The sequence below is a fragment of the Dermacentor variabilis genome, chromosome 1 (assembly GCF_050947875.1).
Source record: "Dermacentor variabilis isolate Ectoservices chromosome 1, ASM5094787v1, whole genome shotgun sequence".
In the NCBI taxonomy this organism is placed as follows: domain Eukaryota; kingdom Metazoa; phylum Arthropoda; class Arachnida; order Ixodida; family Ixodidae; genus Dermacentor; species Dermacentor variabilis.
The window spans coordinates 21,074,806-21,091,900 of NC_134568.1; the positions used below are offsets into that span (position 1 = coordinate 21,074,806).

The 17,095-nt window shown below is 52.1% G+C and overlaps 1 protein-coding gene across 1 annotated transcript in view; it reads right to left on the bottom strand.

Moving 5' to 3' along the window:
- LOC142570317 (sodium-dependent multivitamin transporter-like) overlaps positions 1-17,095 on the bottom strand; it is a 41,059-nt gene that overhangs the window by 15,142 nt on the left and 8,822 nt on the right. Inside the window, exon 4 of the mRNA XM_075678711.1 lies at positions 7,397-7,503. Within this exon, the coding sequence (XP_075534826.1) occupies positions 7,397-7,503 (107 nt within the window). The remainder of the gene's footprint in view (positions 1-7,396; positions 7,504-17,095) is intronic.

The following is a 17,095-nucleotide window of genomic DNA, read 5'->3' on the forward strand; positions in this document are numbered from 1 at the left end:
GCTGATCGTGCCTCAATGCTATCGTAAGGATCTGTTGCGCTTGTCGCACGGGGGTTCGTGGTCCGGACACCTAGGAGTTAAGAAAACTAAGGACCGTCTCTTGCAAGAGTACTATTGGCCAGGGTGTTTTCGGGACGCAGACCATTTCGTGAGGACATGTGACACCTGTCAGCGGGTGGGCAAACCAGGGGACAAATCGAGGGCGCCGTTGAGATTGGTACCTATCATTACGGAGCCTTTTAGACGGCTCGTTATTGATACAGTGGGACCTCTGCCGGTAACAGCCACGGGGTACAGACACATTTTGACTGTGATCTGCCCAGCGACAAAGTTCCCTGAAGCAGTGCCGCTTAAAGAACTCAGCTCAGTTGAGATAGTCAATGCACTACTGTCCATATTTGCGCGAGTTGGTTTTCCTGCGGAAATCCAATCAGATCAGGGCACAGTGTTTACTAGCGCTTTGACGACAACTTTTCTCGAAAGGTGTGGGGTAAAGCTGTTACACAGCTCAGTGTACCACCCACAGTCGAATTCCGTTGAGAAGCTCCACTCCGTCATGAAGCGCGTGTTGAGAGCATTGTGTTTTGAACATCAAACTGACTGGGAGCTGTGTCTGCCTGGGGTGATGTTTGCCTTACGGACCGCGCCGCATGCGGCTACGGGGTTTTCGCCAGCTGAGCTGGTGTACGGTCGCTCGCTGCGATCTCCGCTTCGCATGCTTCGAGAATCGTGGGAAGGCAGGGGCGACGACCCAGTCGTGGTGGAGTACGTGCTTAAGCTCCTCGAACGCTTAAGAAGGGCACAGGAGTTGTCAGGTGAAGCAATGGCAAAGGCCCAGCAGAGGGCCGAGGTTTATTATGATCGGACAGCCAGGGCCCGTCGTTTTGAGGTGGGCGATGAGGTCATGATATTGCGCACATCGCTAAAAAACAAACTAGACGTGCAGTGGGAGGGCCCAGCACGAATTGTTCAAAAACTGTCGGACGTCAACTACGTGGTGAGTCTGCCAGGAAAGCGGAAAGCACAGCAAGTTTACCACTGTAATCTGCTCAAACCCTATAAACAACGGGAAGCAGTGGTGTGCATGATGGTAAACGTTTCTGAAGAGCTTCCGGTCGAGCTTCCGGGACTAGGCTCAGTGACGAACAGGGAAGACACCGGTCAAGTCATTAGTGACCTTATCAGTAAAGCACCGCTGTCGCCTGAGCAGAAAACCGAACTACACCAGCTCTTACAAGAGTTTCAAGGTCTGTTCTCTGAGAGGCCTGGTAGGACTTCTGTCCTTACTCATGACATAGAACTTACCTCCCCAGAGCCAGTACGATCCAAGGCGTATCGGGTGTCACCCCGCCAGCACGATATTATGGAGGCTGGGGTAAAGAAAATGCTACAGCTCGGTGTTATTGAGGCTGGTTAGAGTGATTATACCTCCCCTTTGATTTTAGTTGAGGTACCGGGCAAGGAACCTCGTCCTTGCGTCGACTACCGCAGGCTTAATTCCATCACTAAGGATCAAATTTATCCGATCCCTAACATCGAGGAGCGCCTTGAGAAAGTTAGTAGCGCTCAGTTTATTTCCACCCTAGATCTTGTCAGGGGTTATTGGCAGGTTCCACTTACAGAAGAGGCTAGTAGGTATGCGGCGTTCATTTCACCAATGGGAACATTCCGTCCTAAAGTGTTGAGTTTTGGTTTGAAGAACGCGCCATACTGCTTTTCAAGCCTCATGGATAAAGTGTTGCGGGGACAGCAAGAATTCGCTTTACCGTATCTAGACGACGTAGCGATATTTTCCGCATCCTGGTCTGAGCATATGGCACACTTGCGGGCAGTGCTAACCCGCCTGCGCGAAGCGGGCTTGACAGTCAAGGCTCCTAAGTGCCAGTTAGCACAGGCCGAGGTTGTCTACCTCGGTCACGTGATTGGTCAGGGTCGTCGCCGCCCCTCTGAAATAAAGGTGGCCGCTGTGCGAGACTTCCCGCAACCGCGCACGAAGACCGATATTCGGTCGTCCTTAGGTGTCGCCGGCTACTATCAGAGGTACATCCCCAGGTACTCTGATATCGCGGCTCCCCTGACGGATGCTCTAAGAAAGACAGAGCCGCAAACAGTCGTCTGGGACGAGACAAAGGAAAGAGCTTTTAGCGCCCTAAAGAGCGCCCTAACAAGCCAGCCTGTGCTACGATCCCCAGACTATACAAAAGGGTTCGTTGTTCAGTGCGATGCTAGTGAGCGAGGCATGGGCGTTGTACTGTGCCAACGGGAAAATGGAGAAGTGGAACACCCCGTCCTGTATGCTAGTCGTAAGCTGACCAGTCGTGAGCAGGCGTACAGCGCCACCGAGAAAGAGTGTGCGTGTCTCGTGTGGGCCGTTCAGAAACTATCATGCTATCTAGCCGGCTCGAGGTTTATCATTGAGACGGATCACTGCCCTCTCCAATGGCTGCAGACCATCTCTCCCAAAAATGGCCGCCTCCTGCGCTGGAGCCTCGCTTTGCAACAATATTCCTTTGAGGTGCGTTACAAAAAGGGGAGTCTCAACGGTAACGCCGATGGCTTAAGTCGAAGCCCCTAACGTAGGAATCAGCCTCAAAATTATTTGTTACTGATGTTTTTCTTCCTGAGGCAGGATTTTTAACATATTGCTTTTGTTTAGTGTTTCAAAGTGATGACGTGCTTTCTAGTGCAATTTTCCAATTTGTGGACGCGGTCTGAGTGCTGCTAGACTACTGTAAGGAACTAGGCAGTGGTATAGAAGGGGAAAGAGCCTGGCAGGGCTTAGTGAAGGTTGTGCCGTGCTTGCTGACTGAGCGGTTGAGTTTCGGCGTAGTTCTAACGCTTGCCGGGAACGAGAACAAAAATGTGAACTCTCCCGAAGTCACTTTGCAGTGTCCTGTGTGAACCTGAACGAGAACGAGGCCTTCTCTGTGCGCTGCGCTCAAGAAACGTCGAGGGACGCCCGACTTCGGTTATGAGCATCATCGAGCGACATCCCTCCGGACAGCGGATGCAGTCCCCTGACCATCGGGATCTCCTTCCCCCGGCGGGGCGGTCTGTTACGTTTCGCCTACGACGCGCGGTATAGCCGGCGCGGATGCAACGGACGCCGGGGCTTCGTTCAAAGCGGCAGACATTTTGGCCCGTTCGGCGCCGCCGCTACGCCTCCCCGCCAAGCGCGTCCAGGCATGTTCCAATGCCACGTGTCTTCGGTGTGCGTGTGTGTGTGTGTGCATGTTGGTGCCCACGCTTGTCAAAGCGCGGCAGCCGGGGAGAGGAGCTCCCCCAACTGTGAGGCGAGGGGGTCTGACCGGCGCCGGCCCGGCGGATGCGTCACCTACTCGTCCCAACGTACCCGAGCGGCGCCGGCCCGGCGGATGCGTCACCTACTCTTCCCAACGTGTCCGAGCGGCGCCGGCCCGGCGTGTGCGTCACCTACTCTTCCCAACGTGTCCGAGCGGCGCCGGCCCGGCGGATGCGTCACCTACTCTTCCCAACGTGCCCGAGCGGCACAGTCACGTGTGCGTCTATAGAGGCATTCCTTCTTGCCCTCAACTGCGAGAGTATAAAAGCAGCTGCCCCCGGACGCCAAGGGAGAGGCTCCGATTTCTTCTGTTGAGTAACGTGCACTCCCGTCTCTCTACTTCGGTCGACCTGACCGCCCACTCTTATGCGATGTTAGAATAAACAAGTTGTTCTGTTACCAGTCGACTCATGCTTTGCCGGGACCTTCGGATGCTTCCAGTTGTGCCCCAGGCCGCCAGGCCAACGCTACCCTTGGGGCTTGCGACCCAGGTGCAACAACGGGCGTCAGCGCTGAGGTTTCAACATTATATTCACCATACCTCTCATATGAGTGCATTTCGCTGGCGTCCACCGCTGTTCGATTTTAGACAACACAACGAAAGCAGCCGCAGTGGCGGCTATGGTGACGCGCGCTTGCAGGTGCCAAGCTTTACTGCCGGCGCGGGTTCTCTGTCGATATTACTTTTCCGGCATTGTCTCCAGCAGTGGGTTTATTAACTATAGCAGTGCGCCTCTTCACACTGTTTTAATTCGCTACTACAATACACAGTCCGTTATGAAACTTTCCTTATAAAAGTACCGTCAGAAAGAGATGATTGGAAAGACTAATCGGACAGACAAGTCTCTCGTGAAAGTTTATTCACGGAAGAAAATAAAAATTGGGGCTCCATGCGTTGAAGAGGTCCTCAATGGGATGAAAATTCGCCGTCGTCCGCGATTACTTGGCCTACTCGCCTTGGCATCGAGTCATAGAGCGCGGCCACTAGCTCCGGACGTCCGCGTAGTGCTTCCCACCCTTCTTTCGCGGTATGATGCAGCTGATCCGCGGTGCCACAGCAAAGGGGCCAATAGGACACCGGCGTTCAATATTTCCTTTTTATTCTCTGGAACGGTGTCGGCGACGCGCTTTGTAGTGCGCGCTGCTATCCAGATATGGTTGTGTCCAGCCATTGGACACTGGAAGACTAGGAAATGTTTAAAAACGAGAACGGTCGCATTCGTTTCGTCGCAAAAATGCCATCCCGGGTGCCGATCGAGGAGAGAAGGCGCATAGTGCGGCTTAGCATAGAACGTGTCCCTCAGCGTGAAATCTGCCGCCGCACTAGGAGGAGCAGAACATCGGTGAACCGCATTATTCAAGCCTATAGGGATGAATACGGCAGAATTGCTGATGCTCAGCGCAGTGGGCGGCCAAGGCTTACAACGTTGGAAGAGGACCAACAGATAGTTGCTGCCGCTGTTGTTGACCCCTTTCTGAACGCCAGGGAAATTCGCGACGCACTGGACCTCAGTTGCTGCAGCGAGACTATCAGGAGCAGACTGCGAGAGGCAGGTCTCATGAACTGCGTTGCCGCTCAGAAGCCGCACCTGACGACGAAGCAGAGGGAAGAGCGACTGAATTTTGCCCGAGCGTTCGAGCAATGGACTGCAAAGGAGTGGCGGGAGGTCATCTTCACGGATGAGTCAACGTTCAGCACACGCTGGGAGCAACAGCAGCGTCTGTGGCGTCCGTTGAACAGCAGGTACGACCTGTCATCCTTGCAGCTGAGGGAAGTTGCGGGTAAAGTTTGCATAGCTAGTCAGTGCTAAAAAATAGGGATTGTTTGCAACGCATACTAGCCTTAAGAATGCTGTACAGCCTCATTTCTCGTCTTACTGCATGACTACACGTAGGCGCAGTATTGACTACGAAGTGTTTCTTTTGCGTCATTGCATATCAGCGAGCTGAATGTTAGACAGGGTATGATTTAAGCCTTCATTATTTTCTTTTCTACAGCAGAGTGAGGTGGCTGCGCGTTAAGTTTTGTACCCGACATATGTTAATGACTGCTCTCTCATATGCCCAGATATGACCCCGGCCACATCCACAGCGTGCTCAGCAGCGGCCGCTGCTCGGTTAGTGTTTGGGGCGCCATCAGTAAGGACGGCCTTGGCCCACTCGTGCGGATTGAGGGCTCGTTCACTGGGTCGAAGTACTGCGAACTCCTCGTCAAGCACTTGATTCCATACGTTCTGGACGGGCCATTCCGGGCCGGGTGCTACATGTTCCAGCACGACCGCAGCCCTGTGCACAAAGCCCGCGCTGTGAGTGCACTTCTGGAGAGCTACGCCGTGCGTCAGCTTCCGTGGCCGCCTAACGGGGCTGATCTTAACCCCATCGAGAACATTTGGGCAATGTTGAAGAAGACTCTTGCCTCACGGCGCCTGTGTGGTGGCACAGCGGATCAGCTTTGGCATGCCGTGAAGGAAGAGTGGGAAGCACTACGCGGACGTCCGGAGCTAGTGGCCGCGCTCTATGACTCGATGCCAAGGCGAGTAGGCCAAGTCATCGCGGACGACGGCGAATTTTCATCCCATTGAGGACCTCTTCAACGCATGGAAACCCAATTTTTATTTTCTTCCGTGAATAAACTTTCACGAGCGACTTGTCTTTCCGATTAGTCTTTCCAATCATCTCTTTCTGACGGTACTTTTACAAGGAAAGTTTCATAACGGACTGTGTATTGTAGTAGCGAATTAAAGCAGTGTGAAGAGGCGCACTGCTATAGTTAATAAACCCACTGCTGGAGACAATGCCGGAAAAGTAATATCGACAGAGAACCCGCGCCGGCAGTAAAGCTTGGCACCTGCAAGCGCGCGTCACCGTAGCCGCCGTTGCGGCTGGTTTCGTTGTGTTGTCTAAAATCGAACAGCGGTGGACGCCAGCGAAATGCACTCATATGAGAGGTATGGTGAATATAAGCAAAACAACATTAAGAACGAGTCTTCGTTCCTTCTCAGTGGCGCGGTTTGACGCCCCGCGGCCGTCCACTACTGTTCGACAGCGCCATGTGCTAAACTACCGGCGATGCACAGTCCCCTTCGTCGCGACCGTCAGCAGCAGAGCAACCGAACGGCGCACTAGAAATTTATCAAGCGTGACAAGGATCCGTAAGAGAGAGAGGGCGAAGTCTGGCGTCACTCGGGGCACTCTCGCCGTCGGCGCGCGGAGCGAGATAGCAACGCCCCGGTGCGGCCCCCCAGCCGCTCCGGCCAGCGGTGCCGTGGTCCGTTTACTTTTTTGGCCGATAGTACATTCGCTCGCTATCCGGTCGCGGTGAGCCTGACGTCCTCCATTTGTCGCGCGCCCATCGGCATGTTTCATTCGGCTAGCAGGCATTAGTGATTGAAAGGTGCAATGAATGCCCTTGTGATTGTCTGCACTACTGTGTTGTCGTTCCGTTGTTCCAAGAGCACGCGTGAGACCCCACAATCTGACGCTACTGCTGGAAGTTACACAGGTTAAAACTGGGGTGATGCACATTCCCCAATTAGACATAAACGCAAATCCCATATCGTGATAGCAGACATTCCTGGTTATTTTAGGCATGTAAGTAATTTGCTAGGCGCTCCGCCAGAAGGAATAGCAGTTGTTGCTGTGGATGAACAGCTAGATTGCTTTAGCATGCAAATTAGTTCTTGCCCACATTCAAAACTAATTTGCCAGACCTGTGTAGGTGCCGTAAATCACGGTGAGTCTGTAGAGAAACTTGAGAGCGTTGTTGCCGCCCGACTTCCTTTTTGTACATCTCTTTTCGCGGTTAAGAAGCCTCTACTTAGGGTAAGAGTGGCCGTTTTTCTATTCAAGAAACACGTCTTAGTAACAAGGATTCACTCATTATTCCTCTTTATTGTCTATTTAGCGCTACGACCAACCTCAAAGTATATGAACTTCTGTATTCATATCGTGGTTTGGTTGACAGCCATAAGGGTTTGAAAACCAATCTCTCTAAAAAAAAAACAAGCTTGCCAAACATTTTTACACAACATCCGCCTGTAGGTATACACTGCAACGAAAAAAAAGAGCGAAAGAAAAGAGTGACATCATTCGTACCTGTTATTAGGCTCAACGTCAAGCCAAGGATTATTGTAAGAGCTGCACTGAGAAAGCCACTCCAATAGGATGAAAATTTGTAGAGGGGAAACAGATCGTCCAGGATCCTGCAAGATGCAAATGCACAGCCCGTAAAAAAAAACAATAATAAACTCGTTGTGTAACGTAGCCCTATGATCGTAAGTGAGCCGACGTTCTATTACGAATAAACTAAATATATCTTTTTTAACAGCAAGAGGCGTGACATATCGGGTGATAACAAAGTATTTTTCAAAGCAGAATTGTCTGCCGCTGCAATTTCATATGCTATAGTGCGCAAGGCCTGGGTCACCGAGAGGGCACGACTGGCTTGGCGGCTCGATTTCGCATACTTGCATCCGCCAACATGAACAGCAGCCACTCACAAACATGGACGCTCTTTGAACTAGAAGAAGATATCGAGGAACCGAGGAGCCGAATTTTTGTTAGTCACAATCATATGAAGCCAACAGACAATAAAATAAAGGAAGACGAAGAGTAAATTATTCGTTTTTGATTGAAATGATAAGATATTTGGGTAATATGGATGACCTCCCGTCATTCATAGGAAGGAGAAGAGAGAATGAAACCTTTATTTGAAGTCGTGACTTGTCAGTCGAGGTGGGAGGGTCCCTTATTCCAGGAACCCTCTGGCTTGGATCGCCCTCCGGGCCCGGGCGACTAGTTCGCGCTGGTCGACCAGGTCCGGCTTGGAGATCGCAGCCTCTCACGTTTCAGCGAGGAGGTTTGGATCTGCGTCTGCTGCTATTAGTTGTGTCGCTGTGATGCTTGCTCGGGTGTTCTTGCATTGCAGGAGGAGGTGCGCCAGGGTTTCAGGCACGTTGCAGTGTGGACAGGTGTAGCTGTATAGCGTCGGGTGGAAATGATGCAGCAAGATTCCGTGGGTAAAGGTATTGCTCTGGAGTCGCCTGTAGTCGGTGCCTTCGTTTCTTGTTAGTTTGGGATGTGGTGGAGGGTACACCCTGCGTCCAAGCCGATAGTGTTGTAGTAGTGCTTGGTAAGTTAACGGTATTGTTTCCGTTTCCTCCGCTGAATTGTGTGGGTGGGACCTTTCTAGAATACCGTGCTGGGAAGCCCGGTTGACGCTTGCGCGGGCCGCGGTGTGTGCCGCTTCATTCCCCTCGAGTCCCTCGTGTCCCGGAACCCACATGATGCAGGTGTAGGGGGGAGGAGTATCGCCACGTTTCAGTAAGTTGATCGCTTTGGTGGAGACCCTGCCTTTCATATAGTTGCGTGCCACTGTTTGAGAGTCGGTGAAGACCACTATGGGATCCTCGGTTGTATGGGTGGCGAGTGCTATAGCGGCCTCCTCAGCTGTGTCCGCGCGTTTGGCGAGAATTGTCGCCAACGCCAGTGTCGTCCCCCTGTAGTCTGTGACGCTTATGGCGAAGGCGTTTCGGCCCGGATACTTGGCTGCGTCCACGTAGCGAGCCTGCGGGTCGTTACGGTGCTTGTGTCTGATGGCGTTTACCCTGGCAAGCCGTCTGCCTCGATGGTGTTCTAGATGCATGTTCCGAGGGATCTGAAGAACTTGTAAACATTCTCGCAGCTTCGATGTGATCTTTTCCTTACGTTCGCCATCGTGTTCTATGTTGGTTACGTATCTTGTGCGTCGGAGGACTGCTCGGCCTGTGGTTGTGAGCTTGACTCTCTCGATCTGGTTGATGAGGTGCGCTTCCGCGAGTTCTTCCCAGGAGTTGTGAACTCCCATGCGAAGCAATCGGTCAGTGGAGGCGGTTGTCGGTAGTCCTAGGGCGAGCTTCGTGGCCTTTCGTATTAGAAGGTTTAGCTTTTGTTTCTCGGCTGTCTTCAGGTTAAGGTAAGGAGTTCCGTATATAATGCGGCTGTAAAGGAGGGCTTGTACCATTTGCAAAGTTTCGTGCTCTTTGAGGCCATTGCGGCGATTGGCCACCCGTCGTATCAGATGAGTAAGCTGTGCCACGGTGTTGTGCAGTCTGGGGAGTGTGGCGGAGCCGGACCCGTCCTTGTGTATATGGACTCCGAGGACTCGAAGTGAGTCGACCTTCGGTATCGGGACTCCCTGAAGAAGGACTTGCGGGTCCGGTGCGTCGTGGCTTGGGGGCCGGCCCCGGGTGCGTGCCCCGAATACTAACAGCTCGGATTTATCTGGGGCACAGTGGAGGCCGCAGGTGTTGAGGTACCGTTCGATGATGTTGACCGCCTCCTGAAGACGGGTCTCCTGTTCGCCCGTGCTCGCGCCTTTCGTCCACAGTGTTATATCATCTGCATATAGAGCATGGGATATCCCTGGGACGGTGTCCAGGACGCGGGGAAGGTTGAGGAGGGGCACGTTGAAGAGGAGTGGCGAGATTACCGAACCTTGTGGCGTACCCCTGTTAGGTAGGTGAAATGACTTGCTTCGGAGGTTGGCAATCCCCACCGTGGCCGTACGGTTGGTGAGGAAAGCGCGCATGTAGGCGTATGTTTTGGCACCGCAGCCGATATCTTCTAGATTACGGAGAATGGCTTCATGGCTCACGTTATCAAAGGCGCCCTTTACGTCTAGCGCTAGAATGGAAGACTTGCTGTGTTCGCTCAAATGGTCAAGAATATCTTCCTTTAGCTGGAAGAGGACGTCCTGCGTGGAGAGCATCTGGCGGAAGCCGAACATGGTGTGCGGATAGCGATCGTTTCCCTCGAGATGTGTGATGAGCCGCTCGTTGACCAGGTGTTCAAACAGTTTCCCGGCGCAAGACGTAAGGGAGATGGGGCGGAGGTTTTCGATGGAGATGGGTTTGTTTGGCTTGGGTACCATGGTTACCTCCGAGTGTTTCCAGGCTGTTGGTAGCTCGCCCTTAATCCAGCAGTCATTATAACACCGAAGGAGAGCCGTCAACGCCCGAGGGGGTAGCTGTCGAAGGTGCTTGTTGGTTACTCTGTCTTTGCCCGGGCTCGTATTGCGTGTTATCCTAGAGAGGGCCGCCTGCAACTCTGCCTGTGTGAAAGGCCGATCTAGCTCTTCGTTCGGCGCTCCCTGGTACTCCCTGGGGGTGGAAAGGTTGGTGGCAGTGGTTTGCGGGTTAGCTGAGCCGTGTAGCTTCGTCTGAAGTTCTTGGAGTAGCTGATCCTCTGTGCCGCCATAGTTGTGGATTAGTCGGTGAATTGTATGTCTTTGTTGGGTTTTGGTGTGGGTGTCGTCGACCAGGGATCGAAGTATATGCCAAGTCTTCTTTGTGCTGAGGGTTCCTTGAAGTTGGTCGCAGAAGGATCGCCAGTTCTGACTCGCTAGCTGTTCAGCGTACTCCTGTGCCTGCATGCTTAATAGGGCAATTCGGCACCGGAGCTTGCGGTTGAGCTTTTGGCGTCGCCATCGTTTGAGGAGCCATCGCCGAGCCTCCCATAAGTGCAGTAGGTGGTTATCGACCGCCGAGTTGTCCTCGTCTAGTTGAATCGTCCTGGTGTGGCCGTCAGCCGCACCTACGATACCGTTTAGCCAAGATTCAACGTCTTCGATGTCCGAATCATTGTCAAGCTCATTCCTATACGCATTCCAGTCAGTGAGTCGCGCCTTTCCTGTCTTGTGCGCGCGGTGAGATTGTTCAGCCTCGATTTGAATTATGTGGTGATCGCTCCCTAGCGTGTCCGGGAGTCGGGTCCACGTGGCATTTCGCACGTCTCGAGTGAACGTGAGATCAGGATTGGTGTCCCGGGACACGCTGTTGCCCACTCGGGTGGGTTGGAGCAGGTCATTCCATAACGTAAGACCGTGCTGCTGTGCGGCATCGTGAACCGGTGCCCCCTTCTTGGTAGTATTGGGGTTGCCCCAGGCCGCGTGTGGGGCGTTAAAGTCTCCTACTACAACAAGCCGGTTGCCGTTTACGTTCTTGCGAAGGTCCCGGACGAAGTGGTCGTAGTGGAGTAGCTGCTCCCGCGGCGGGCTGTAGAGATTGGCCAGGTATAGGCTCTGTTGATTCTTGCGAGTCGGCAACACCTCCACTATGGTGTGTTCGATTTCAGTGTCTTCAATTTCGTGAGGCTGTGCGGTTAGTGTCTTCTTGACAAGAATTGCGGTGCGGGCAGTCTGTGCGATAGTGTTGTAGCCGGGGAGCTTTATTTTCATGGTGTTAGTTTCCTGTAGCGCGATTATGTCAGGATTGTTTGCTTTGAGATATTCTTGCAGGTTGGCCGAGCGGGGTCTATAGGATCCGCAATTCCAGTGCCAAATGCGGAGGGTGGGAAGCGGCTCGGTATGTCTACGTTTGGGAGCCGCCATGTTGGTGGTTGTCCTCCACCTGGAGTAGGTGGTTTGGCGTTGCGAGCTAGAATCCTCCGCGGATCCCCCTCGTACTGTCCGTCCTTTTCGTTTGGTTCCTAACTGCTCCGCAGATGTTCATGAGTAACGAAATTCTTGTAAGCATAGGTCATGAAGTTGTGTTGTTGTGCCATGAAGCCATCCAGTTTGGCGTCGAGTGTGGTGACCGTACGGGTTAGTGGCTCTACCTTTTCCATGATTTTAGTTATCACTGTCTGTATGGTCCTGTCTACTGATGCGAGAAGTTTTGTAGTGAGGGTTTCCTCGAAGACTTGAAGGCGTCGTTCCACAAGGTCGAGAATCTTCGCTTCATGTGCTTGCAGCCGTTCGTCTACCTGCTTCATTATTCTGGTTTCTACATGCTTTAGTATGCTTTCTTCTACTCTCTTCGCTACTCTTTGCTCGAGTTCTGACATGTTGCACTCGGCTACCTGTTGTCGTTGTATCGTCCTCTCTAGATCCTGTACTTTATGTTCGAGAGTGCGTATCGTCGCTGTCTCACCCGAACTGCTCGGGTTGCGTGAGAAATTCGAGGCGCTGCTTCCGTTCGCCGCGGCGACGTAAGTGGTTCGCCTAATGGAGCGAGACCGTGATCGAGAGCGGGATGTAGAGCGCGATCTTAGGATAGAGCGAGAGTGACTCCGGCCAGGTCTTTGTCGAGGCGAGGGCCCCCGTGGAGCTATCTGATGTGGTAACCAGCGCGGGGAAGTATTCGGCGCTCGAGCTCCAGTGATTCTCTCGGGCGCGAGCGTTGTCAAGTTGCTCTCTTCTTACTTGGTAGGGAGGCGGGTTGTTACGGAGTTTCTTCTTACATTCCTTGCCTGCCGTTTCGTGGTCTCCGCCGCAAATTTTGCACTTCGGGTGACAATCGTGTTCTTCCGTGAACCCATCGCGCCCGCATGTGTAGCAGAAGTTGGCTCTCGGCTGAGGACATATATCCTGTCTGTGTCCGAGTGCGCCGCAGGTTCTGCAGTATTGGACGGATTTTCGGTAGGGCTTGCATCTGTAGTCACCGCTCTGGTACGTTACGTAATAAGGGACGTGCTGTCCGTCGAAGGTGATAACCGCGGCTGTTGAAGATCCTAGCATGCGCGCGCCGAGAACCGTGTATCTTGAGTCCACTCGAAGGCCGGCAACAATCTCCGCGGGACTTGTACCCGGTTCGAGGCCGTATATCACTCCGCGGCACACATCGTCTGGGTGCCGGATGTGGGGATTTACTTGATAGACGGTTCCGCTGAGTTGTATGGTGTTGATATGCTGCAGTTTGGAAGCTCGTTCCGTACTTGCCGTGCTCGCGATGATCACATTCTCTAGTTTCTGCACTTGTACTCGGACATTATCGTGAAAGTCTTGCTGGACCAAACCACTGGATTTTCCGATGGCATGTGTCACTGCGATGAGTGTGTGCTTCGAGAGGTCAAGACCTGCTTGAGGGCGGAAGACGATCTTGAAGTCGTCAGTAGGGAAGGGGCGCATCTTCAGAATGCGTTGACGCTGCGGCAGTGGTTGTGCTTGAGGTTTGGGGTCTGGTTTCAGGACTTCCATGGCTCTTTCCTCGGTGGATTTATTGTCTTCTTTTGCTGATCTGCCTTTACGACCAACTTGTAGCCACTCGATGTGGGCTTTACCCGTCGTTTTGCCGCTATTCGCGTCGTATGTCCACTGTGGTATGGTATCGGTGTTAGCCCCGGTCACCTCCATTCGCGCCGTTGTCGGCCCTTCTTGTAAAGCGTTCGCCATCTCTGTTTCCAGAAAAGCGGGCGCGCTTCGCCTCAGATGCTGGTTCTGCGCGATTCACTCCTACTGCGAGAGCGCCGTGCGCGTGCACCGCGGGCATGCAGGCGCGAGCCGCTGGTCTCCCGCTCGTGCCACGGGTGCCCCGGCGTTAGGGTTATACTGGAGCGCACGGTCACACAATGTTCAGCGTTCGATAATTCGAGTAAAGGTCCACTCACTGCGTCGTGGCTGGTGTCAAACGATGCCTTGTAACTTCAGGAATCCGAGGTTACCAAATTCGCTGAGTTTCCAAGCAATATTCCTTCACAATATAGCGAGAAAAGCAGGAGCCCATGTGAGGTATGACTGTGCTCCTCGGCCCCCTGGCGGTTTTTCATAGGAAGGAGAAAAAAAAACTTTTTCTTAGCCGAATGCCTTGGTCAACTAAATAGCCAACAAACACTGACACCAAGGACAACATAGGAGAAAATACGTGTGCTTAATAAATGAAATAAAGAAACGATAAAGTAATGGAAATTAAAGTGGATGAAAAAACAACTTGCCGCAGGTGGGAACCGAACCCACAACCTTCGCATTTCGCGTGCGATGCTCTACCAATTGAGCTACCGCGGCGTCGTTTTCCCGTCCACTTTCTTGGGTATTTATGTGTCCTAGTAGAACCCTGGGAGTGTTAGCCAGCGCCACCACTCACAGACCTTGGCGGCGGACGTGGAACGTCTTTTTTGCCGCAGGCGTCACGAGAACGTGATCCTTTAGGGTGAAAGGCAACCTGTCAATAAACCCACATATGCTACCTGAAGGCATCAATGTTGCCGGATTCGAGACCCTCGTTATGTAATGCACGAGAAGAAAGGGGGTTAACCGAGGGGCCCGATTTTTATTAGTCATATCATAAGAAGCCAAGAAACACTGACACCAAGGACAACATAGGCGAAATTACTTGTGCTTAATAAATGAAATAAAGAAACGATGAAGTAATGGAAATTAAAGTGGATGAAAAAACAACTTGCCGCAGGTGGGAACCGAACCCACAACCTTCGCATTTCGCGTGCGATGCTCTACCAATTGAGCTACCGCGGTGTAGTCTTCCCATCCACTTTCTTGGGTATTTATGTGTCCTAGTAGAACCCTGGGAGTTTTAGCCAGCGCCACCACTCACAGACCTTGGCGGCGGTCGTGGAACGTCTTTTTTGCCGCAGGCGTCACGAGAACGTGATCTTTTAGGGTGAAAGGCAACTGGTCAATAAACCCACATATGCTACCTGAAGGCATCAATGTTGCCGGATTCGAGACCCTCGTTACAACTTGCCGCAGGTGGTAGAACCTCCCACCTGCGGCAAGTTGTTTTTTCATCCACTTTAATTTCCATATGGAAATTTTCTCAAGTTGCCTCGCACTGTATATTTATCGGTCTTCTCAGCGAGCAAAATTATCCACTGCTTCGTCTATTTAATCCAGTACATTTCATTGTTTGGTGCTTTGTATATGTACTTTTTATGGTTCCCTTTCCATTACTGTGAATTTGCCAGTATGTAGCATCAACTAGTTCATAGGCCAAAACTTCATAACATTAGCCGGGCAGCGCGTGCGGGCGAGCGTCTAAGTGCGCGCTTTTTGCTGCTCACCGAACATCGCAGCCCCGATGCCGTATTATAAATCTTCCTCGCGTCTGTGCTTGCTTCACACTCCATTTGTAGCCTATGACTGTCTGCCGGTTCTAAGTTTCGTGAGCCAAGCTTCACGCAGCTTCTTGTCCCGCGGCTACGTGTGAATAAGGCTGACACCGGGCTCCGTTACGTACGTCTGGCACTACAGCACCGAGCAGCAGCCTACCATGCTGCACGCCTCCAAAGGCGGCCGCTTCCTATTATAGTGCTTTCAAATGTTGTCAAGAAGACACACAAGGCGGGAAAGCCTCAGGACTTAATCAGAACCGCAGCCCAGGTGGGGCATTAAACTTTCGTTTTCAGCTCGCTTCGGCGCTTCCGAAACAGCCGACGCGGCCGCTGTGTCCGCGTGATCCCTCATGCCACGTCACGCCGACGGTGGCGCCAGCTTTTCCAGTGGTGGAGCTGGCCCCCAATAGCAATGCCTCCCCAGCGCATTCTCTCACCCGATAAGATCGACAGCTGAGAGAAAGCAACGTCGTGCTGAAGTGGTGTATCTCAGCTATGCTACCAAACAGGGTGATGCACGGGAGAGGCAAATGGACAGATGAAAGAAGCCGCAAAACAACGCGAAAGCGCCAAGGATGCTGAAAAAAAGTGAGTTGCCATCGAGGCGGAGGAAAAGCAAGGGCGTTGCGGCATCGACGCGAGACTCGTCGCTGACTTGACCCAGCCGCGACTAAGAAAGAAAAAATTGCGACAATAATACGAAAGCGATGGGAATCAACATTAAAAGGGAAGCTTTCGTGAAACGTTGCAACTAAATGCTCTCCAAAGAGACACATGGTGCGGTGAAATCTTATTTGCACAATCTTATTATATGCACAAGGAACTGTTCACGTTCTCCACCCATTGCACAAGTTTTGTGTCATTTAGCTTCGCGGTAACGCGCATGCGAGTATTTATCTTTCGCACTGCATTTTGCGGCATAGTGATTACGCGATTGCTGGACAAGACTGTCAGACGGAGACGCGACCTCAACCACGAAACCAATGCGATCCGGATTACACTGCCTCCGGAACCAGCCCAGTTTTTTAAAAAAGAAAAAAAGACACATTTGCGGGATCGGCTTACTTCGGTAGTATACACTGTCGTCCAAATCGGCCCACTTAACACGGCGATAGATCAACCCACAAGACGTGCCGAATCCAGGCTAAGAAGAAGGCTTATGATGCTTCGCTATAATAATGGAATTACGCCCTCAGAATACATTTATTTGTTACAAGTAGGGCATTCATATATCGTTTTTGTTTCATTACGTGATTCCGCAGAGAACAGAGAAGGTCAGCGGCACATCAGTAAGGGTCGGGCATATATGGCTATGTAAGCCGATTCGTTATATACGTGCTGTACAGTGTGCGTGAGCTATTCGGCAAGACGACAACAGCAGCGGCCACTGCCGCCGAGGAGTAATGAGGGGAAAGATTGGTTCGCTAATATTTAGACGCTTCACCAACCAACTAGCCCGGCAGAACGTCCTACTAAAGTTCGCTAGGAAAGCGTCGTTTTAGATTAACTGCTCCGAAGACGCGAATTACGTACGTCATCCGCGAATATACCCCTAAGATCAACACAAAAACTCTATCGCTGACTCTGAAAATCACCTATGATGGCTTTATCTGCCACACGGTTGCGTGTCGCAAAAAATCCGCCGTCAGTGTTGGCGTCGGCGGCGGTGTCGGCGTCGCCGACGTTGTCCGTATGAGAAAAATCATCCCGAACTACGCATACCGATCCACGCAGGCCCTCCGCGGGTCGTATAGGGGTCATTCCACGCCAACTGTCCCAACCTTGGCGCTCGACCATCAGCGATTTCTTTGAAAAAAAATTGACGACTATCTATTTAAAGCAAGACGACTCTCTGCAAAACATTTTTGCGAAAAAAAGTTTTTCAGCACTGCTAGCAACATGTGAAGTTTTTAGAAAGCTCGGTAGTATGAGTCGTAAAACGCATTGTAAAAAAAAATGTTCTCTTCTTAA